General features: G+C 35.7%; 2 protein-coding genes across 4 annotated transcripts; both read left to right on the top strand.

Moving 5' to 3' along the window:
• Positions 1 to 2,445: 2,445 nt before the first annotated feature.
• On the top strand, positions 2,446 to 4,687 carry LOC136797615 (uncharacterized). The gene has a single exon (XM_067054204.1). The coding sequence runs from the start codon at positions 2,967 to 2,969 to the stop codon at positions 4,056 to 4,058; it is 1,092 nt and encodes a 363-aa protein (XP_066910305.1). The 5' UTR covers positions 2,446 to 2,966; the 3' UTR covers positions 4,059 to 4,687.
• An 894-nt stretch (positions 4,688 to 5,581) lies between these two features.
• On the top strand, positions 5,582 to 23,450 carry LOC136797614 (oncoprotein-induced transcript 3 protein-like). Of its 3 annotated transcripts, XR_010845274.1 has the most exons (8): positions 5,582 to 5,692; positions 6,768 to 6,911; positions 9,225 to 9,328; positions 11,225 to 11,317; positions 13,779 to 13,901; positions 14,574 to 14,696; positions 22,500 to 22,664; positions 23,243 to 23,450. XR_010845274.1 is itself a non-coding variant. In XM_067054202.1 (7 exons), exons 1-7 carry the CDS (start codon positions 5,604 to 5,606, stop codon positions 15,692 to 15,694), a joined length of 1,086 nt encoding a protein of 361 aa, XP_066910303.1. In that variant the 5' UTR covers positions 5,582 to 5,603; the 3' UTR covers positions 15,695 to 15,866. The 3 variants fall into 3 exon arrangements, 1 of the variants encoding a protein (XP_066910303.1); XM_067054202.1 differs by lacking the exons at positions 22,500 to 22,664; positions 23,243 to 23,450 and adding an exon at positions 15,285 to 15,866; XR_010845275.1 differs by lacking the exons at positions 5,582 to 5,692; positions 6,768 to 6,911; positions 9,225 to 9,328; ... (1 more) ...; positions 13,779 to 13,901; positions 14,574 to 14,696 and adding an exon at positions 21,824 to 22,005.
• Positions 23,451 to 24,319: the final 869 nt, after the last annotated feature.

The raw sequence follows: 24,319 nt of genomic DNA, 5'->3' as shown, positions 1-24,319 counted from the left end.
ATTGTGCACCTGACACCTACTTTTAGATTTTTGCTACAAGCATACGTTTTTAGTTTCTAGCTTTACTACTTTAGTCTCTTCTCTCAGCGTCTTTCCACCTTCTAGTCTCTTGTGGCGTTTTAGCATTAGATTTTACCACCACTTCTCCGAGTCTTGTATTTTACAGAATGTCCCATAAAATTTCATTCAAACAATAGTTCTTAATCTATTGTTTCTCGTGAACTTTATGAGGCACGCTGTAGAATTCTTTTATTCTAAATCTTTTAAAATGATTTTAAAATGAATGTTTTTAAGAAATTTCTTTATGGTATTTTTAATATTTATTTTATATTTATATATAGTTAGTTATATTTCATATTTACAGGACCCGTTGGAAAACAGTATATTTATATAACTGAGGTGTATATCCTGTATAAATATTCGTAATAATAATAATAATAATAATAATAATAATATGTCGTCAAATCTCCTTCGATTGATGCATTGCAATTTTAACGTCAATGCTTCCAAGGGAAAATGTAAGGAAAATAAAGAATGACCATCGCGGAAAAATTTTGTTGTGAAAACTCTGAAAATGATCTGTATACAGTTGATGCTCTGTAATTCGATATTCAACATTCACGAATTCTCGAATTTCACCGAGCAAGGGTTCTTATCGAATAGAGGAGCATCGTTTACGAAAATTCTTTATTGACGGTGACTTTCAATGTTATCGAATAATGAAGCGTATCAATTAGTAGAACGTCGAATTAGAGAGCGTCAACTGTATCAACTATTAAATCTCCGGTATAAACCTTGATTTCTGACCTCTGTCAAAGGTACTCTCGCAAGCTCGGGTCAATTCTCTTTGCCAATCTTTTACGGTATAGCCCTCATAAACAGTATCTATAGGTGGTTTAGTATTTCTCTTATAAGAAGTAATTGGACTCATTGGTTTCAAAGCGGCGAAGGGACTAGACCCCGGGGGGGGCAGTGGGTTTACCAACTGACGGTATGTGCGGCGAAAAAATTGGCTTTTAGAATCGCACCCTTACAGTGCAGAAAAAAATCGGTGAAATTCATACCCTTACAGTGCATTTTTTCAAATTTAAACTCTTTTAGAGCAAAAAAAATCAACATTTTCGAGCAAATATTTGCATTTTTTCCCAGATTTGCTGAAATTTCCACCCTTACAGTGCATTTATCAAAAGTCCACCCTTACAGTGCATTTCTGATATTTTGAAAAACATACCCTTAACCGCCGCACATACCTGTCGGTCAATTTGCCTGACTGCCCCCCCCCCCGGGACTAGATACGAAACTCCTGAATGGGAAAATGGAGCCACTTTTATTTCCCATCCAAAACGTGTGACGTTTCATAACGTCAGATTAAAAATAAAACCTATCGCCAGATTTTGAAAAATATATCGCGAGAAAACAAAGAAAGGGCTAAATTCAATCCATCATTCTAAATGCGGTGCAAATCTAACAGCATCACATTCTCTTACTTGTAAAAGGTTAAAGATTTCTTTTTAGCTCTTTCGGGGCTTACTCAATGATTGGACTGTTAGTGTCAATGGCAGCTACGGATCGTTTTTCCGGAAGAAGGGAACATCTCGGTTTCTTTCTAGTCAAAAATTGTGATACTATTTCTCATCTTTCGAATTGCTTATAATTATATATTGTTCCCATGACGAATCCCGAACCATGACACTGATTGTCGGTGGGTTGTCGGTAATAAACGGACGCCGATCTTTTCGCTACGATATATCTTCGACTTTTCCTCTCATGGTCATAATATTCTCTTTGCTGTTGCTCGAAAATTTGTCAGTTTTTTTCTTTTTATGTCTATAAGATCTTTAAAATGTTTGAAAACTATGCTTATAAAAAAGTGTTGTTCTTACATAGAAATCCACTTGAAGATATATCCGATAGTTACCGATAACAAAAGAATATTAAATGATCAATCATCATCAAAACGCATGCAACTTTTTAATGTCTTTTCTTATTCAAAAATTGCTCCTCGACGATGTTAGAACACTCTCCTACTCGGATGCTTTTTTCTTTACAAGAAAACTCGCGATTTAACCACAATTCCTAAAAAGTAAAAAAAAAAAAGATATCAAATTGAAGTTATATGAAAAAAATAGGGAAACGGTGAAAAATTTATGTTAGGGTAGCCCTGATATGAGGTCGAGATCTTGTCTTTAAAGATACAGAATTATAGATGTAAGGGGTTTTTGAAAGACGGAGTTTTCTTATAATATATTGTATTATTAGAAACCCGACTCGCGTCGCGGCTTTTTTATTTTAGTTTGATAAAAAAAAAACTACGATTGAGATTTTCATGTCTTTTCATCTCAAATTAAAAACAGATCTCCCCTTTTATGAAAAGAATGTTTTTAGTGTTGAATAAAAGAACGTTTTCCTGATTCTATCCCCGACCAATTTGTTATCATAATCGAAAAGAGGTTGAAAAAGTTGAATTCCGATTTTATTCATAAATCGTGTAAAATCGGTGAAACGTACCGTCATTCAAGAAACGGCCTCATCGTGAAAAGAATAACATAATACACAAACTAAATCGTTCACCGTTTATGATTTTGTCTTTCTCTTCTCTATGATGATGTTATGATCGAGGAATGAAAGAAGCTTCTTCATGTATACAAATTTTTCGAACGTTGTAAAGAACTCGAATTATACAACTACAATATTGCTTTGAAATTCTAAAAGAACTTCCTATTGGTATACCAGGTCGGTAGATTGAAAGCCTGGAAGGATACATTGCAATTCTCAATTCTGTCTCGCATTGCAATTCTTATTATCTTGCAACATACAACCAAAGACCTTGACCAGTCAGTAACATATCTTGCTTTTGGATGTCACAAAAATAAAATCAACGGAACATAAAAGACGGACTGCATCTTTATTCATCAACATAAAAAATATCTCAAACAGTTAGTGATTCATCTACTGACATTTGAAATATGATGAGAGACCCAGAAGAGCCAAATTTGCAACAACAACTCAATTCAGCGACCAACAATGAGCATCAAGGTGTGTCTAAAAGCTCAACCGAGGTACGTTTAACAGATGAAGAATTCATGGAAGTTATACGTGATTTTCCAGGTGTCTACGACAAAAATCATGAGGATTTTCGCGATAAAACACGAAAAGAAGAATGCTGGGAGAAAATTAGCGATATTTTAAACGTTCGTATCGAGGATACAAAAAGACGTTACGAGACTATTCGTACCCGACTTTCTCGGTATTTGAAACGCATCAAAGAAGGATACTGGACCATTGAAACTAAAGACATAAAATTAGACTTTTTACATTGGTTAGTTCCTTACATTAAAACGAGAGATGCTCCTTTTCAATATAAACACGATAATAAAAGAGACTTCTCAGTATCTTACGATGATGACGATGTACAACACCAAGAAAACGGCAGTGGTGAGTCATCTCATCATTTTATGACACAACATGGAGATGATAACGATGACGTCACACGAGTCTCAATGATTCCCATTGGGGATTCTGGTGGAAAAGCGGATTCTTCAAGCTCAGCTTCAAACCACGAGGAGGAACCACACAACCCCTTACCTATCGTTACGTCAGTTTCCAGTGTAATTGATCTCGAATCCACATCCGGAAGTATGCACTCTGCAATCCGGAAACGAAAATACATGGAAAACCACACGAACAATAACATTAACAACAAATCGCCCTCAATGTACACCCCACCACCGCCCACCAACATCTCCTCAAACCATCATCAAGTTCATACCCCGAAACAGCATTCTTACGATAAGCCACTATTACTACACTCACAGCAACCAATCAATAACTCGACGCCTAATGCAGGGAATGGCGCTTCATCAACAGGGGTTACCAAGCAACAATCTCTTGATGAAGATGAGCATTATTGCTTAAGTCTGGTTGGTCGTATGAAGAAACTAGACTCTAAGAAAAAAGCTTACTTAAGAAGCACTGTTGAGAAACTATTCCTAGATTTTGAGCTAGGATATGTTCAGTTCCCGAAACAATCTAGTTATCCACCACCTCCGCCTCAATAGAGAGATTATGTATCGGAGATATTCTACGGCTACGGTTGCGGGGCTGCCCATGCGGATCATCACCAAAGGCGACATGTCGTTGTCTATTTTGCTCTGTACGGGAAAAACACCAAAGCACCGTATAAGCAAAGTCGACATAATGCCTTACGTCAAATATCGAACTTGCTTTCACCCGCCATTATTTGCCTTACTCGCCATTTCCCTCGCCACTTTAACCGTAGCCGTAGAGAATTCCAGATACAGAATCTCGCTGATGACATTGTTTAGTTTGAGGCGATATACACGGCGCTTTTGACTTAGTCAGATTCACAAATTGTCGTTGGTTTTTAAAAACATTTTATATTGGGTTTTTATAGTGTGTGTATCTTTTTAGTTCCATTTTTGGGGTATTATGAACGGAGTGTCATATGGAAAATTAATTACAACGAAGGAATGAAACTAGAATGTATTTGATTGTTCAAATAATGATGACAATCTGTATGTCGATGACCTGTCTACCATTATTCTTGTTGATAATTTTCCGGTGATTTTTATTTTTATAAACCGCTAACTTTCCTTTTCACCTGTAAATATTTTGATTTTTAACTAGGATTGATAATTTAAAATATTAAAAAAATACTTTGAAAGAAGATCTAACACTTCCCTCTTGAAATTTTAAGGTTTAACTTTACTTTTCCTGGGAAAAGTCTAAGATTCTTCCTTAGCCATTTTGGCATCAAACTAAATAAAGTGACGTACTTTTTTAATGGGAATTCGAAGTACACGTTTTTTTTTTATAAGAACAAACTATATAAGAACATAAGGCTTCGAGGCCCAAAAATTTAAGAACATTCTAAGAACATTCTAAGGCTTTGGAGACTTAAAAACATGCATTTTCTTAAGAAATTACATCAAAATGCTCAAAAAATGCTGAAAATAAGAACATTTTAAGAACATTTTTAGGCTTCAAATCCAAAAAACTAAGAATTTCCGAAGGCTTCGAAAATTTTTGACGTTCTTATAAAAAAAAACGTGTATAACTATTAACTTTAAATCCTCGAAGGGCTAGAGAGAAATCTTTAACCTTTCTAAGCCTTAGATTTGCGCCGCTTTTAGCATGACGGATTGAATTTAGCGCTTTCTCTGTTTTCATGCATCATATTTTTCGAAATCTTGCGATATATTCTGCCTTCGATCTTGTGTTTGTGTGAAAACAACGCGATTCACGCGTTTTCGATTGGAAATGAAAGGTTCCATTTCCCATTTTTACTCGGACAACTTCAATGTTTTTACTCTGACGACTTCGATGTTTTAAACTCCATGAGTCTTTTCTACTCATCGTCTGATGCTCAGGGTTTTTGCTTGGCGTTTTGAACAATACGATCGAATTATTGCTTAATAATAGCTGATAAATTCTCTTTCTTTACTATAATACCAGAGGTTTTGTAGAGGTCACTGATTTAGACTAGGGTTAGGCCAGTATCAACGAATTTGCTTGTGAAACATGAACGTGTGTAATATTCTCCCCCTTACTTTTTAGGGTGAATGATCGGATAATTCTGGACAATGTTGATAAAAGTTCTCATTTTCGTTTGTTGGTTGGTTTACAGCGTGAATTCGAGTGGCAAAAATGAAACTGGACTTGATCCTACTGGGTAAGAGCATAACACTTTCCTTTCGTTTTGAAATAAGAGTGATATCGCTTGCTTACTCGTCAATTTTAATTCACAAGCTTTTTCACATTGGATTGACACAGATGTGGAACAAGATTGGTCAGAAAGAGGAAAAGAACAACAACTTTTTGCTTAATCAGCATAATATAACAATGGGCAGACACTGTCCTGATATGAAACATGTGTCTGATATGAAACGGGAACACTCATTTAAAAATAAATCCTTTAAGGCTATCTAATAACCAACATTCAGCTACTTTGTTCAAGGTTGTTGGTTCAACTTTTAACTAAGGTCATACCATAGATTTGATATAGGCACTAAATAAACAACAAGCTATATTTTCATTGATTTCCTCATGTTCTTGTCTTGTCCGCAGCAATGACATTATCGTTCACTCTCCTTCCTTAATGAAATAATTTTTTTGCTGTATTTTAATCACTTTTTCCATCAAAACGCGGTCTATTCCAAAAGGAGTATTAAAGTTTTCCTTATAGAGAGGCAAGAGCATCAAAATAATTGCTAATTATGTTTCGTTATGACGTTTCAAGTTGCGAGAAAGATGCGAAAAATATTCCTATTTAAATATGAAAATTAAATGTTGACACCAGAAATATTCAACCGATACACCACGAGCCTCCAAAAGATTTTCATACCAAATTGAAGCCAAGACCGCACTCAAGTCTAATATATGTAACCAGATTGCAGCGGGTCATAGTTTTCTTACAGGCACGGTAAACCTCTGAAGGCGCTTGAAAACTAACCATCTGTGGAAAATAGTCCTCAAACACAATCATGCAACCTTGCTGTCATTCTCAGTCCTTTGAAACGAGCGTGGTCCCTCCGAAATCAAAAATTGCATATTTGTCAGATTGTTACGTTTTAACCCATTCCTTTAGAGCTTCAGCGTGGTGGGCATAGGAAACATTTACAATCTGATCTCAGGTTGAATGTATGTCAATTTTAGCTCGTCTTAGCTCGTCCCTTTTAAAAGTATTGCGGTAACTCCAATTTTTTTAAATATGACAATTAGCCGTTATAACCAATTTATTTTTTTAGTGAAAATGTTTGCACCAGAACCATCAAATATTTTGTGAATAAAACACAACTCTACATGCGCCAAGTATTGGTTCCTTACTACGATTGTGATGGGATCAGTATTTTTGGAGATTGTCCGTTTTGGGCTCAAACCAAAAAGTTCAGGTAAGTCTTAGATATTATACTGTATCATCGGTTGAAAGTAGATCTTAGCTTAAAGGCTTTGTTTTCAATTAAGAGTGATATCGTTTGCTTCTCATAAATTTTGATTTACAAGCTTTTTTACATTGAATTGACACGGATGTGGAGCACGATTGGTCAGAAAGAGGGAAAGAAAAACATTTTTTTATATCAGCACAATATAACAATAGGGAGCCACCGTCCTGATGTAAAAATATGTAAAGATAAAACCTTTAAAAGATTATTTAGAAATTATAACGTTATGTCGGGTCTTTACCCCTTTGTGCGCGCTGTTTTTGTTTGAAAAAGTTGAAATTTTTCTGATTCTTTTTTTGAAACTCAAAACTTAAAAGTGCCATAAAAGCTTGTAGCTTTTGATTTAGAAGATGGTTTTGGTACCATTGGAAAGCTATTTTTATATTCTTTCTAAAATCGGTTTATGCCTCTTTAAATCAAGTGGTCAGGAGCTATTGCCTCAGTATTTTGGCTTGTTTTTGACGCATATACGTGTCCCTCGTGGTCTAAGAGTTAATTGAATGGTCGAGAAGTCGCTATGTGAGAACATGGTTTACTCAACTTTCTGGCACGTAACATAGAGTGCGTTAAGAGCCCTTGTTTCTTCCACTTTGTTTCTTGTTTGGAATAAGCAACGAGGGGAAATCAAAGCTCAACTTTCTAGTTAACATTCAACATTCCACTACACCCTACTGCGCCAAGCACTGCGAAAACGTTATACCTTAAGAACACTACTTTTGGCGAGGAACACAATTTTGTATATTTGCAAGAACATAATTTTGGCTAACGGGAGGGTAAATCAGTTCTTTTCTGCCTAAAAATAAGGGACAAGCTGGAGTTTTTACAAGCTCTTATTTGATTTGGTTGGTCGTTAAGATGTATTGAATCTTATTACTTTTTCTAAAGAACGCGTCATCTCTATCACTTTAAATGACCAATTAGTGAATTATCTTGTAAAAACTCCAGCTCATCCCAAAAATAAGTGTTTGCAAAAAAGGGGGTTTATTTCAAAAATCGAAAATTCGCCAAAATTAATTCCCTTTAGATACTAAATTATTATAGGGTGTTTACGGGGCCTTGAAAACCTTGAAAACCTTGAAATTGGACTAAGCAACTTTGATAACCATGAAAGTGATCGTAATGTGAAAGATTTCCTTGAAAACCTTGTAAAAGCATGATTGTGACAGTATAGTTGTTTAGTTTTGGTCCTCACTGAAGTCGATGCTAAAGCTCCAAAAATTCTCTTTCTCGCATCGCTCGTAATCGTTTTTTATGGACCAAATGCTGGTACTAGACTTTCACGCACCTCGTCAAGTACGGTGATATCGTAATATTCAAATCAATTTGAGTTCTGAAAAACATTGAAAATCGCTAAAATATTGCCAAAAAGAACTTTAAAACGTATACTATTTAAATCAATTTGAGTTCTGAGAAAAACATTGAAAATACCCAATATATAATGGTTCAAAAAACCTTGAAAAATCGCTAAAATATTGCCAAAAAATCCTTGAAAACCTTGAAAATGGTAGAAAAATTTCTCTATATAATATAGGTGTTGGATGTGATTCATCATTCTTAGTGGGGTCGTTTAGCATAATTTACGGGAAAACAATATGATCTAGCTGAAACTTTCTCCAGACCTTCTCTATAGGATGGTTATGCCTCAGGAAAAATTCCCCTAAAATCCCACTGGTGGAACATCCCTTTTTTGGAACATTTCTTTTTTCCCCAGGCAAAACCCTAAGGGCGAAATTTTTTGAAAATTTCAAACTCATTTTCAGATATTATCAAGTATACCATTCGAAAGCTCTCGAAAGACTATATAGAAGACTTTTAAACCGGTATAGCCGATTTCATTACCTAACTCAAGATAATTCACGCAGAAGACGCTGTTTATGGTCAATTTTGACCAAAGTGTGGCGAAAAGTGGAACTTGCGCATGAAATATCTCGAGTTAGGTAAGGAAATCAGCTATAACCGTTTAAAAGTCTTCTGTATAGTTTTTCGAGAGCTTTCGAATGGTATACATGATATTGTCTGGAAATAAGTTTGAAATTTTCAAAAAATTTCGCCCTTAGGATTTTGCCTGGGGAAAATAGAAATGTCCCAAAAAAGGGATGTTCCACCAGTGGGATTTTAGGGGAATTTTTCCTGAGGTATAAGCATCCTATAAAAAAGGTCTGGAGAAAGTTTCAGCTAGATCATATTTTTTTCCTACAAACAGCCTGTATTTTTGTAACACGACCACACTATCTGTCATTTATTATTATCATTACTATTTAGATCTGAAAGTAAATCATCAGTGAAAAATGTATTGGTTGTACGAACGAAAAACATATCTGAATGCTGTCCGGGATATCAACAATACAATTCTTCATGCCCAACAGGTGGTTATGTTTGTTATGGTGGTTTGTTAAAAGTTTTGTTTTTAGATAAGAGTGATATCGATATTGCTTACTCATCAATTTTATTTTACAAACTTTTTGATATTGAATTGACACGAATGTGGAGCAAGATTGGTCAGAAAGAGGAAAATAAAAACATTTTTTTGCTTATATCAGCATAATATAACAATAGGCAGACACTGTCCTGTTATGTGTCTGATATGAAACGGGAACACTCATGTAAAAATAAAACCCTGATATGTTTTGATTTAAGAGATGCCTAACGTGTATAAAATTCCTGTCCAAGAGATACCCCTGTCTTTTGTGTTTTTGAGTTTTAGAAACTTGATTATAGCTTGATTCGTTAGCTTTATATGAGAGATCTTGAAATTTCCTTAAATTTGAATTAAAAATTTAAATGGTTAGAGTTAATACAATCATTGGATTTCTAAACCATTTTAAGAAAATTCGAGCTGGTTACCCCCAAATTTGGGTGTAACTCTCGGAATGGAATTTTATGAACGTTGCTCATCCCCTATATAAAACATATCAGAGTGGATGCGTGCAGCCTAGTTAGAACACAAAACTCATTAAAAAAAACAAACAGAAAGGTTGTTTTAGCAGTCACTGAAGAATTATCTGGTATTCTACATGGCCCCTCTACATGCCCCCCCACTTTTTGGTAGACCATGTCATACGTTTTTAAGAGTTACTATTTTAAGCTGGTTTAAGACCAAATCAAATCACAAAAACTATTATTCTCCCCAATTAGATATCGTTTTAAGGTGTTTGAGGATGTAAAAAGTGAAAAATTTTCTTCGTCGCCCAACCATGGTGACAGACATTTTTTTCCAAAATGTTGCCCCCCCCCACTCAAAATGACTCGCTGGGGCCCATGAATTCAATGTATCCTACATCTAGGTCTAAAACTAGGGATTTATTTGGATTACCAAGTTTGTTGTGACCGTGCATCGAATTTTGTAGAAAAAGTTCATTCCCAGTGAATGTTCAACAAAATGATATCAAATACAACTATCATCCAACATCAGGATCCTATCTAAATTCAACGATCCTAAGACTTGATCAACATGAGAAAAAAGGTTAGAGGGGCTCAAGCGTATGAATAGACGATATTATCGTCCGTTACAGTGATAGTAAAGGCGGGAAAATATGACGGTATGGCGTTATGGCGGTATACGAAAAAAAAAAAATTCGAAGAAACGAAAAACAGACTGACAAACTCTACCGACTGTTAACTCTTTTCGGCAAAAAAAAAAAAAGATAGTGATTCGTCTTAGACTATAGCATAGTCTAGCGTATGAATTTCAGAATGTTTATGATAAGAGTATGAGATCCAAATCACCTTTTTTTTTGTCTTCCCCAGTCAGACGTATTACGTAGTGGACTGCCGGTTATTCGAACCTGCACTTTTTCGAATAATTCAGTTATTTGAAGTGAGATGACGTTCCCCTTGAATCTGCTTACCCAACTCAGGCAAAAACATTATCGGTTATTCGAACTTCAGTGATTCGAACTTTCAGTTATTCGAACTTTCAGTTATTCGAAGCGATTTCTATTCCTCTTGGGGCCAATTATAAGCTAAATCACCCTCGCAGTTATTCGAATTTTTCTTATTGGGTGATCGTCGAGTGAGAACATTGATTTTCTGCGAATAAAATTAGGTTTCAATATTCATGGCTATTTAAACTCTTCAAGCAATTTCCCAGACATGAAACCCGTGTATTGGAGCGCATGCGCATGCGTAATTTGTTAAGTTGAAAATCTGGCGGGAAAATGAAGTTTTCGGTTGTTCGAAGTGAATTCTTATATCCCTTAGAGCTTCAAATAACCGTGAGTCTACTTTATATTCTATCAGAATTCTTTCATTTCTACTCATAGCTGTTTGCAAAGATGGATGTTTAAATGGAGTTTGTGTAGCACCAAACAAATGTCTCTGTTCCAAAGGATATACTGGACCAACATGTAATCAAGGTGAGTGATTTCAGATTATAAAGAATAGACCTTATCGGAGTTTTTGATTTTTCTAAAAAAGCGATGCTTTGTGGGATTATTTCGAGTGCATTACAATAGAAATCTCTTAGGAATTCCTCGAGAGAATTCTATTGTAATACACTCGAAACAATCCCACAATGCATCGCTTTTTTAGAAAAATCAAAAACTTCGATAAGGTCTATTGCAGTCAACTCTCGTTTATTCGAATTTTTATAATTTTAACTTACTGTCACCGTCAGTTCTTGTCAGGTAGAAAACCTCTCAAAACTCTCTACGATTACGATTCGAATCTCTCTGTTATTTGAACAATTATGATAATAATGATAAGAAGAGTCAGAAACGTGTGGCAAAATTGTTTGACGGTATGCATCCCAAAAATCTCACCCGGCTTTCGTCATTCCTCTAAAAAAATGCCAGCAGATCTGCGTGTTTTATTTCCATAAAGGAGTTCTGGAGTTTAAATTGCTTCGAACAACTCTACTTGATTCCTTCATGATTAAACTTCACTCAGTTTAAAGGGATCCTCCAGTTATTTTTTATTTTTTTCATATTAATACGCTCATAAAAACATTTACGAAAACCAAGTTTGACAAATATAGAAACAGATTCAATACAACGGCCATCTTGTTTTCAAACGTATGTTCTAACCGGATGCCGAAAGTAATGGTTTGTGACGTCACGAATTAAATCAAAAGTAAGGGGAACAACGCTATAGTTACCCTCCACACCATACCCCTGCCTCACAGCCCCGTTGGAACTTTTTACCACAGAGGGCACAAAAATTTATTCTTTCGAAATCCCAATGGGGGTAGAAATTCTATTGCTCAAAGCTTAAAAACCCACTGGAGATCGTTTTGAAGTGCAATTTTTGCACTCGAATTTCGAATGAGGATAAAATCAAAGTCAATTTCCAACATGTAATGAAGGGGAGTGATTTCAGATTATAAAGAATTGCAGTCAACTCTCGTTTATTCAAATTTCTATAATTTTAACTTACTGTCACCGTCAGTTCTTGTCAGGTAGAAAACCTCTCTAAACTCTCTACGATTACGATTCGAATCTCTCTGTTATTTGAACAATTATGATAATAATGATAAGAAGAGTCAGAAACGTGTGGCCAAATTGTTTGACGGTATGCATCCCAATAATTTGATAAAAATCCACTTTTTTAAGATTTCGACCTTTTTTTGACCATTTTTGGTCAACGAGTGATCCAAGAACCTCTAAATTTAGCCCTGCTTTACTTGATTCTGCCCTCCAGCGAATTAGTTTGAAGTTTTACCATTGGGCTCCTTTCTATCATTCAGGCAGGTCCAACGAGCTATAAACGAGCTTCTAACTCCTTCTAGATCCGGAGATATAGGCCTTTAAAGTTTGAACTAGCGATTTTCTTTAAAAAACTTAGAAAAAAATGACCGTGGCACTTAAAGGGTTAAAGAAAAAACTTAGAAATAGATATTCAAGCTACAAGTTGTTGAATGTGAATGAAGATTAAATTAATTTAGGATTTCAATTTTAGTAAGTTAGGGGTTTAATTTTGAACTATAAGAGGACTTTGTAGGACAAAAGTCTAAAACCGTCAAATTTAAATCAAATGGATAAGAAAGATTTAAAAAAATATAGGAGAGACGTATATGGGAGTGGCTCAAACCGTCTAATTTTACATTACTTACAACCAATCAACTATTTGGTCCGTGATGTACATACAATGAATCTACTTTTCTTTGTAAGAATTGGCCGCGTAGCTTAGTCGGTAGAGCATTCGCCTTACAATCTAAGGATTGTGGGTTCGATCCCCGGTCACCGCCAATTGAGCGGGTGAGTAGCTTAGTTTGGGTAATTTGATCTAGGCGATAAGTTACTGAGAGCTGAGAGTAGATGCGGTGCTCCACCGGGGGGGGGGGGTACTAGGGTTGGCGGATAAGGGGTCTGTGTGGACGGGACCTCCGAAAACCGACCCTTAGAGAGACTGATTTTTGGTGAAAAGGTGACCCTTAGAGAGACTCTTTTTAAAAAAGTTTTCTTCGACTTTTGAAAAAATTAAAAATTGGTACCCTTTATAGAGAGACTTTTTTACAATTTTTTCACTTTAAATTAAAAATTTAGTAAAATCGTGATTTTTCCGACCCTTAGAGAGACTTTGAAATGTGAAAAAACCGACCCTTACCGTCCGCACATACCCAGCACCCATTTTTGCCTAAGTACCCCTCCCCTTGGGGCTCCACCTCAGCATTCGACCTGCTACATTCGACCTTCCAGATCTAGCACAAATAGAAAAGGGAATAGACTTCTTCACTCCCGGCTCCGTTGACAGCCATCAGATTAATATAGTTGAGAAAATCACGATGAAAAGATCCCAAAATAAGAAAATCTTTAAGACCAATTTGAGAGCTCAGTTGACTAAACCATTACAAACAACATCTTTTTTTTAAATCTGTAGATCACAATGAATGTCTAGTCTCGAATGGAGGATGTTCACATGCTTGTATCAATACGAAAGGGAGTTTCCTTTGCTCGTGCCCGATTGGTTGGATTCTGAAAGATGATAAAAAGACTTGCGAAGGTAAATCCGACTAATTGTCGACCAAACTTATTTCCTTTGGAAATATTTTGATATTACATTTTCATAACTTAAATAGCTTTGCCATGAAATAAGAGGTTTCATTTATGACTATAAAAGGCTTTTGCAGGCTAAAAATCTTCAAAGCATTTGGATATCATTTCAAATAAAGTGGATGAAGATTTAAAAATTGGAGGAGCGGGGGTGTATAGAGAAGTGTCTCATCCAGTAGCGTGGTGGGTCGACTAAAATTCGGGCAAACTGGGGATGCAATTTCAGAAGATTTTGATTTTGGCGCCCCCTATGAAAAGTAAATATTTTTTAAAAAATAACTCGAGTGAAGCGAGCACGAAATTTTCTCTCTTTTTGGCCGAACACTCTCACATCTAAGGTGTAAAAGAGCAAAGGAGCGCCGAAATTAGTAATTAAAGGCGTCTTTTTGCACCCACGGTGCCCCTTTGAAAAAAATCCGCTGGGGTCATCCAAATAAAGTGGATGAAGATTTAAAAATGGGGGGGGGGTATATAGAGGAGTGTCTCATCGCCCTGCAAGATTTCTATTATTCAAAGAAAATTCTGTCGCGCTGATTAGTCAAACAGGTCAAAAAAAAGACCAAATATTTCGAGAGCTCATTTGATTAAACCACAAACAACATCTTTTTTTTTAAATCTGTAGATCATGATGAATGTCTTGTCTTGAATGGAGGTTGTTCACATGCTTGTATCAATACGAAAGGGAGTTTCCTTTGCTCGTGCCCGATTGGTTGGATTCTAAAGGATGACAAAAAGACTTGCGAAGGTACGACTCAAAAACTGAATTAATTTTAAAGGTTTTGTTTTTAAATAAGAGTGATATCGCTTGCTTATTTGTCAATTTTAACCCACAAGCTTTTTCACATTGGATTGACACATATGTGGAGCAAGATTGGTCAGAAAGAGGAAAAGAACAACAACTTTTTGCTTACTTTTTGAAAGACACTGTCCTGATATGAAACATGTGTCTGATATGAAACGGGAACACTTATGTAAAAATAAAACCTTTAAATTTGGAATCGACAGTGAATATTATGAAGTCTTTTTCACTGTTCTAGTATAAGCCTTATTTTATTAAAGAGTGAACAGATATCAGAAGGGCCAATGTGTCTTGATGCATTCTACTATAACAAGTTTTATGAGAACGAGAGAATTTCTTTACAACCTAAAGAGGCTGTTTTGGTTTCTATGAACTCCCAAGCTCTTCCCCAGGCAGGGTGTTAGGGAAATATGGTGATAGACTCTCTACCTTCACTCACATGTCGCTATGAACTCTAGTTTGAAAAATACCAAATCTAAACTTACATACGAGATCAGCCTTTAAAGTATATATCGAAAAACTATTCCTTAACAGATACTCGTTCACCAATAACCACGACATCTCTTACCACGACTACTATTAAATTAACACCAACATCTCTCTCAGTCACCACTAAAATTGTCACTAACGATAATCGAATACACCATCAACCATCAGTTAAACCATCACCAGGACCTCATCATCATCGATTGAAAACATCACGAAGTATCTCAAATCAGACTAATCTGAAATCTTCATCACCTAATAACACTAATACTAACTTAACCAGTAATTCATTAAACATTACAACGTTAAACTCCGCTAACCATGACATTGATAAACTGGTTAAATCCAGTGATGGCAAATTACATTTACATTCACCTTTGATAGTCGGTTGTATTGTAGCTGTGGTATTAATAGCTGCTTGTATTGTGGTCAAAGTATGGCTAAAAAAGAATTCTTAACATATTATTGTGATAGACCATGGTGTTCTAAAGTAACTTTAGTACGCCATGTGATAGACTTAACAGACTCGATCTTGATTAATTTTCAAGCAGAGGTACTAAACGTTATTTTTATAAGAACAAACTATATATGAACATAAGGCTTCGATGGCCGAAATGTTGAGAACAAGTTAAGAACATTTTAAGGCTTTGCCGATCCTAAAACAGCCGGTTTCTTGCATTGGGCAAAAGTGCTAAAAAAATGGTGAAAATAAGAAAATGTTAAGAACATTTTTAGGCTTGAGACTCAAAAAGTTTTAAGAACATCCGGAGGCTTCAAAAAGTTTGGATGTTCTTATAAAAAAAACGTGTCTATTAACAATTATCATTGCACTCTGCAAGATAGTTTGACAAAAAATTGGTGAGCTCTTCGATTCTGGAATTTCTTATGGCATCAACACCCAATTTTTACAGTAATGTTGATTCGTTCTTTTTGCATAGTGGCTTTGGTTTTGATTTTAATAGCCTGAACATTGGATAAATTATGACTTTAGCCACACTCACTGGTATGATAGCGAGTTTATGTATCGAACGATATCGAGGGCAACGGTAAATGAAGTCAACGCAAAAAAAACTCGCTATTGTGTTTTACGGTGAATCCGAAAGACTTACTTTAGCTTCGTTCTATAGTTGTCCATTTCTATTTTTCGACAAGAGTGTTATATTTTGGCATTTGAGCTCGCTCTGTGACATAAAGATATTTGATGTGATTCTACTGTCAAAAGTGAAGGGGTATTTTTAGTTTTTGCTTGCATAAATAAAATAAAATTATATACAGTTGACCGACAGTTGACGCTCTCTGATTTGATTTAAGATCCATTGGATTTCCATCGAATAGTAGATTTTCGAATTACAGAGCATCAACTATACCTCGAAATTTAATGGGAATATGAATGAAGCAATCATCTTTGTGGAATTCAAGAAGTAAATGAATTTCATTTTTTGGACCTAGGGGCCATCCATATAGTACGTACGCAGTGAAGGGGGGAGAGGGGGGTTTAGCAAAAGCGTATGTCTATTGTTTGAATGACGTCATTTATATTTTTCTCGTACAAGGGGGGATGGGGTGTCAAATATTTGGAAAATTCTTGCGTACGTACATGACCCCCTACCTCTGAGGTCCTTTAGTCCGTCTGTTACCAGCTTTTCTCGAGATTGGCTCATTAGTTTTTTCTGATTTTTGGCACAAAGGTGCAAAATTATGATGCCCGAAATGTAACCCGAGCCCGATTTTCGAAAAAACCGGCTGAAATTCCCGGAAATATGCCTGAAAAACCGGCATTTTTGGCATTTTTCTCGAGATATCATCATTAGTTTTTTCCTGATTTTTAGCACAAAGATGCGTATTAGCAATGCTCAAAACATGGCTGAGTCCTATTTTTATAAGAAAAATTCTTTTCTGGCCGAAAATGCCGGAAATATGCCGAAAATCGCCGTTTTTGCAGATTTTCATTGGACTTTTTCCTGATATTTCTTTGTTTTTTCACACAAAATTATTATCGATAACAATGCCCACCATCAAACACGTTCGACGGAACAGCAGAGAATCGCCGGAAGAACAGGTTTTTCTTGAATTTCTCGAGTTTTACTTTATATTTTTTCATGAAATTTTGCACACTGATGCAAAATAGCAATACCTAAAATGTGACAGAGCCAGAATTTCAATAAACATACTTTTCCAGCCGAAAAAAACTGGCCGGAAAAACCGGTTTTTAGGGATTTTCTTGAGATTTTATCCTTAGTTTTTTCTGATCTTTTGTACAAAGATGCGTATTAGCAATGCCCAAAACATGGCAAATTTTTATCCTGCCAAAAATGCCGGTAATCGCCGTTTTTTTCAGAATTAATTGGGTTTTTTGGACCTACGCCGGTGGAGGTTCTATAAATTAACCTTTGTCCGTTCGTTCGTCCGTCCGTTCGTTACCAACTTTTCTCGAGATTGGCTCTTTCATTCTTTATGATTTTTTGCACAAAGATGCATAACTATAAACCCTCAAATGTGATGAAACCCGATTTTCAAAAAAAAAACGGGTTTTTTGGACTTTGTGAAAAATTGGATCATTAATTTTTTCTAATTTTTGCATGAAAGTAGGTAACAGATGGCTCAAGCTGATTTTTGTAAAAAACGAATTTTTCAGCTCAAAAAATGCATCTTTATCTATAAGAATCACTATTTATAAGCATACATCAATGTTCTTAGCTGAATTACTCAATTTTTTGTTGAGATGTTCTTTGTGAGGGGCTTACGATATTTCGGAATCGCCGAAATTAACCCTTTTTTCTTCAGAATTGCGGAAATCGGGCAAAATTCCCGCAAAACTCCTTCGGTATTTCGGAATGCTGAAATTGTTTCGGTATCGGAAATCCATGAGCTTTTGTTTTGGAATTTCGGTATTATAAAGTTTTTCGGAATTCATACATGAAAAATCAAATTTGATGAAAAATTAGTCAAAACGAGGAAAAATACCCAAAAAAGTCGGTATCGGAATTGCAAGAATTTTTTACGGAATATCGGAAATTTTAGCAAAATTATTCGGTATTTCGGAAATCACAAACCCCGTACGCCCCCATTTCTTTTTCATTCGACCCCCCACTCAATGCTCATTAAAAAACTTTTTTCTTTTTTTGATGTGTATAAGAAGCGTAAAAGTCGACAAAAAAAACAAGCAGAAGAGGGCTATGAAAAATTTCCCTCCCCTCCCCCTGTACGCAAGTATATGCTTTTGAGAAGACCCCCTCTTCCCTTTAGTGTGTACGTACTATGGACGGCCCCCTAGCTGACCGCATTTCACAAATGACCCCTCAAGATTTAAGTTTATCCTTCCATTGCAAAAGGATTGACTCTTTAAGAGTTAATAGAACTCCAGAAGAATTGTTTCAAAATGGGGCGATTTTTTCTGAGAGACCCGGTAGATGGCTATCCACGGAAATTATAGACTTTATATTCTAACAAAAATATTTATTGTTTGCTAATGGAAGACAAGAAGCCGGAGTGGCGTGAAGGTCCAGCTGACGTGGCAATAACCGAATATCGTTCGTACCGGGTTCCTTAAGTGACGCAAAAAAAATTCCTTATTCCCATCCTCCAATCTGAGCTTCTATTTTTGACACTTTCTTTGTATTGCTTTGTATTGTTTTGAAAGTTTTTGATGCATTTCCCGAAATTTCGAAACTTTTGCCGCTGATGGGATTCGAACCCACTATATACAAAGCACCTATGATTAGAACGCCAGCGCCTTAACCACGCGGCCATCTAGTCACAACTGCATAAGGGAGTTCAAAGTTCCTTATAAACATGGTATTTACTCCAAACGCTAGCCGGGGGCTAAAACCATTGAGTTTGAAGCCCGAAGGGCTAGAGTAGAATCTCTAACCTTTCTCAGGCAAGAAAAAGTGAAGCCTTAAAAAATGCGTTGTATTTTTGACGACAGATTGAATCTAGCAATTCCTTTGTTTACGATTGATATTTTTTTCGAAATTTGGCGGTAAATTTTAGTTTCAATCTGTCATTTGTGTAAAAACCAGGCGAGCCGCTCAAGGCCGCGCAACTTTGGTAGGATTTGTTGGCTTCAAATCCTACCAAAGAGATTGACTTCTAGCCTTCGGCTTCTACTTCATTGGCTAAAACCCTAACCAGGGGTTAACTCCCATCCCCAACCCTAGCCCTAACCCTACCTGAAACAACACTTTAATCTAACCGGGAAATTTGACTCTACTACCAATTCAATCCAAAACATAGGTCAAACATCGCGCGGGTAGGCGGGGCAAAAATTCTAGATCGGCGGTTGGTTTAGCCTGGACTTGTTAATTTATTGCGCGCACAGGCCCCGACAAAGACAAAATCTTTTCGATCAGTTGCTTTTTAAAGGTCCATTCTGCTGGGCGCTGGACCAATGAGACGTTTTACGTTAGAGGACATTGAATGGGCCATTCCATTTTATTTCCATACAGGGGGGTGGACGAACCAAGGAATTATAAGAGACTCTCAGGAAAATTTTAACCCTATTCGTACTAGGGGGGGGGCTCTTTCTGTTCGGAGGTCAAACTATTGCTAATAGCTCCTGAAATAATAGAGCTTTTGCCGTGAAATTTTCTGTAAATTCTTAACTTTTATTTAGCTTCAAAATAAAAAAAAAATTGACACCTAAATATTATCACACCTTGAGCATGATGACATTTCTGACAGTAAGGTGTCACAAAAATTGACACTTTTCCAATACAAATTTATTTTCATTGTCAAATATATCGTTTAAACCGTAATTTATTGAATATTTAGGATAAAATAAGCATTTTAAACTCAGGCAACTTTTTTCTAAAGTCTTTGTTAGAATACAATAGCTATTTATAAGAACAAAGGAAATTTTCGGTTTTTGCTCACTTTGGGCATGATAAGTGACGTCATCAAAAAAATTTTTAGTCAAAAGTTACCTTACGTCACAAGGATCTTGTCTGCCAAATTTCATCCAAAAAGACCCACCAGATCAAAAGTTAAGGGGTGGTACAGGAAAAGCCCCCCCCTAGTTCTGAACCGCCCCTAAAAGCCTAGTTTGAATAGGGTTAAGTCTCTTATGGGAATTGAATGATCACAACCAATTTAATGAAGAAAACTTTTTTCCTCGGAATAAAAAAGCAAGGCAGAAAAATCTGAATTGCAAGGATTGTATTGTCTCGACTCGAACTTGTTTCGACTCGCGATGTTTAAAAATGAAAGCATGTGTCGCCATGATACTTTCACAAAAGGAAAAAAGAGCATGTAATGAAGAATCGTTATATGGTAATTACCTATTAAAAACAAAATCTTTAAAACATGCTGGTTTAAAATTAGTAAAAGAGGTGTAAATTACAAAAAATGGCAAGCAAAATTTTATAAAAAAGTGTGGTAAATCAATGCCATAAAACTGCTCGATTAGTTAAAGAACCAGAGCCATATATCAATATTTTGAAAGCTGTTTTCCATTAAAAACCTAAAAAGTACATCACTCAGAGTTCAGTGCTTATGCACTAATCATATGTACAGTAATGATTGAAAATTTTTTGTAATTTTTGTATTGTAAAATTTTAGAAATTTTAGAAATTATCTAATATTTATTTTCATCTTTCATCATAAAATGTTGATAATTTAGCAGTCGAGTAAAAATTAACGCCGGATTAAGGTAAAATTGTAAATTATGTCCCTCTACGACGGCCTTCTTGACTCCGACCCTAATCTCCTAAATTGTCAAGGTCCTCACAAAAAGGGAAAAGGCATGCTCAAAATAAATAATCATGGAAAGACCAAACCTGGTAAATCATGGCTCTTCTTATGACGGACCTTTCTGAGACGGCCCTTTCTACGACGACTTTAAGCGCTCTGACCATAGTGAATTTTTCATAGTTATCGTGTATAAAATGTATTTTTCTGACTGATGTAATGAACAAAACTATGGCATGTTATACTTTTTCTGTTGGGTCAACTATTCCTGAATCTGAGAATTCAAAAATTGCATTGAAAAAACTTAACGAAGAAGAAAATTAAGACACTTTGCGAAGACAAGTATTTTAACTTTGAGGACCTTATTTTCGGCGAAGAAAAGACATTTTGAAAAAAATCTTAAGATAGTTCAATCTTTTGCAGATAATTAAAAAAAAATTGAAGGTTAATTACCCATCGAAACTAAGCACTTTTTTAGGGTAATATCACGCTTTATTTATGTCTTTTTCAGGTTCATAATATCTTTTTTGTAATTAGATTGCTAATTACTCTTGATAGAATAAATTCACAAACAACTTTTAAAGACAGTGTAAAGGAACTCAAAACAAAAGTTTTTATCTTCAAATCTCATAACTGATCTTTTGACTATGGTTGAAATTCGTGCTCAAAACAAATACGCATGGAAAAATCAAATACGCGCATGGAAAAAAATGAAATCTTTTTGTCGTTACTTTAACGTGTATAGTTGGAATAATAACAGCTAATTTCTAAAATTGAATTTTCTTTCAAAAATTAAAGCGTTAAACCTATTGTTAATAGATAGTTGTATGTCTTTGAGAAAAAAGCTCTTTTCTTATGCTAATGAGTTCTAAATCGAATGAGACACAATAGCTTAAGTTTTTACTTTTCCAAGGAGTAAACTTTTCTTTCTGAAACGGGCGAAAAACTATTGTTTTGTATTGAACATTGGTGACTATTCCGCAGTAAAAATGACGTCATAAATCAAATGAATAAATGAAGTAACGCACAGCAGATTTTGTTATTCAGCAATTTTCTTTGAGGGATATCTACAAACAGAAAGGTAGGTTTCTGCCTTATTTTTCTTCTTCAAATCAACTTTACACTCAGTTCATAGACAACTAGCCCGAGTATTATTAATTGTATCAATAAAAATTTCAAAGAACTGCGAAATTTAATAGAATCAACTTCTTCCCGAATAGCCTTTGGGAGATCATTCAAAAGGCGACTAGCGCTCCGCAATGCATACGTCATAATTATTACTTTTCACTTTTTTTGACATTTGTACGAGTTGTAATCCCACAATTCAACGCGGCTCAGTTAAAAATACGTGCAAGCTGTTATATATCTTTTGTCAAACGATGCAATTAACATGCAAAAGAGATTAACGCAAAGGTTGATGGGATTGGAACTCGTACAAATACATCGAGAGTAATGATTATGTCAAAAATAAAATCTATTTTTAGATTCAGCGCGGTGCGCTATTGAAAAGGCATTACAGTCTAATTTTTTATCGAGCACTTTTCAAAATTTAAATTTCATTCATTCTTTTTCCAGTATGAAGTCTACAACAGTTATCATTTTCGCCGTCTTGGCTTTATCTTTGGTGGTCGATGGTTACCCAATGGAAAATGAAAGTCAGCCCAAAATGGAGCTTCCTAACGTTTTCGTTTTGGATGATAATGTGGAAAGCAAAGATCAAGATGTTTTTAGACATAGATGGTAAGACTTGTATTCTTAGGTTTTCATTTTTTGATTTTTCGAAAGGTCCCTCCGGACCTTATTTAGGACCCCCGCCCTGTTCATTAACTTTTGAAAATGTATTCAGCTGTCAAAAGAAGGGTTCCTTATTTTGTCTGATATTAGTCTATAAAACTCTTATTCTGGGGTTTTAGAGGTACAATACCCCCACCTGGTGTTTATCAAACTTTGAAGATCTTTCCAAAACGACCCCCCCCTTCCGCTGAAAAAAATAGAATGGGCTCTTCCAGAAAATGCCTGTACATGGGGGGTGGAGGATAAATTGTCCGGGGGTAGCTAAAAATCATCAAAATTTGCCTTGTCCGGGGAGTAAATTTGCCCTATCCGGGGGTAATTTGGGTTGTCCGGGGATAAATCACTAAATATAAATCACTTGTTATATCCTCCACCCCCCCCCCCCATATTCAATTTTTTCTGAAAAAGCCCAATCTAAAAGGTACCACCTTCCTGAAGAACTTCCATCAAAGAGGATGGATATAACTTTGCGCGGGGGCAATGATTAAATGTGAATCAACAGTGAATCAACCTTTATCTTTCAGCACCAGTCTATATTGCATTTGGGATTCGGAACTTTGCGAACATTGCCCACAACACATACCATAAATTGTAAATCAGCCTTCAAAAAAACCCGAATCGACAACGAAACAACAACAGAAAAAATATTTTTTTTATGAATTATTTATTTATGTTGTATTTATCGTATAATGTATCAATTTATATCGTTGGAAAGATAATTCAGCCCTTTAAGTTTCCACGGCTTTAAAATTTGACAACCTTCTTAACCTAAGGTTGAACTACCACTGGTGTAAAAATGAACGTTGTAGCATGATTAGAAAAAGCTCTTTTCAACAAAAAATACATTCAAATACGTAGTGCTTTTGATTCTCTAAAACAAGCAAAAAAATTTTCGCAATTACATCGGACTATCAAAAGTTACAGGCATTCTTGTCTCCACTGCCAATTATATCTGGATAGACTTTAGGTGGACATGTTCCGACAGAGATGTTCTTTACGCCCACCAAATCTGTAATTGTAAAGTCATGATAAACTTGATCTGGAAATTACTACATTGGTTTCGTTGCCATATGTAGTGAGTGATCTTGGTTGGGACATACTGTTTGTTATCCATTATCGCAGATATTGAATTGAATCCTTCTTCTTTCATCTTTCTTGTGGAAACACAATCTTTCAAATGTTTACCTCAAGAGTGATTCAAAAAGTTTGTTTTCAGCAGCTTCCAAAAGTTTGGTAGTTTGAATGGAATAATGTAAATGAAGAACCATAAATTTAAATTTGAAGAATCATTCTGTAGACGCATTCAGCGAGTCACTTTCAGGAGGCTTCCAATCATGTCCTTTATTTAGAAAATTCATGAAATAGGTGCGCTAATTACTACGGAGCTAACAAAAATGTACGGCAAATTCTGCCTGATGATATATTGCATGGCGTAATATGAAGGAGATAAAACGGCTGATGCAAGAATTTACGCGGGAAATAATTTCCCGGTTTCCTGGACTTTAATTCCGATCGGGCAATCGTATCGTATGGAGAAAACACCGAGATTAAAGGTCTCCCTCACTTAGCGTGGAGCCACCAATAAAACTGATTTTTGAAAA

Source organism: Clytia hemisphaerica, unplaced genomic scaffold (assembly GCF_902728285.1).
Source record: "Clytia hemisphaerica strain Z4C2 unplaced genomic scaffold, Clytia hemisphaerica genome assembly, whole genome shotgun sequence".
Classification (NCBI taxonomy): Eukaryota; Metazoa; Cnidaria; class Hydrozoa; order Leptothecata; family Clytiidae; genus Clytia; species Clytia hemisphaerica.
The sequence above is the reverse complement of the archived record's forward strand: the minus strand, read 5'-3'. Positions and strand labels throughout refer to the sequence as shown.

Bases quoted from the DNA above. Each gene is read 5' to 3' on its own strand.
- LOC136797615 (XM_067054204.1), top strand. From the start codon at position 2,967: ATGATGAGAGACCCAGAAGAGCCAAATTTGCAACAACAACTCAATTCA.
- LOC136797614 (XM_067054202.1), top strand. From the start codon at position 5,604: ATGTTGATAAAAGTTCTCATTTTCGTTTGTTGGTTGGTTTACAGCGTG. The intron at 5,693-6,767 runs GTAAGAGCATAA...TTATTTTTTTAG, and splicing joins ACTGGACTTGATCCTACTGG to TGAAAATGTTTGCACCAGAA. The intron at 11,318-13,778 runs GTGAGTGATTTC...TTAAATCTGTAG, and splicing joins TGGACCAACATGTAATCAAG to ATCACAATGAATGTCTAGTC.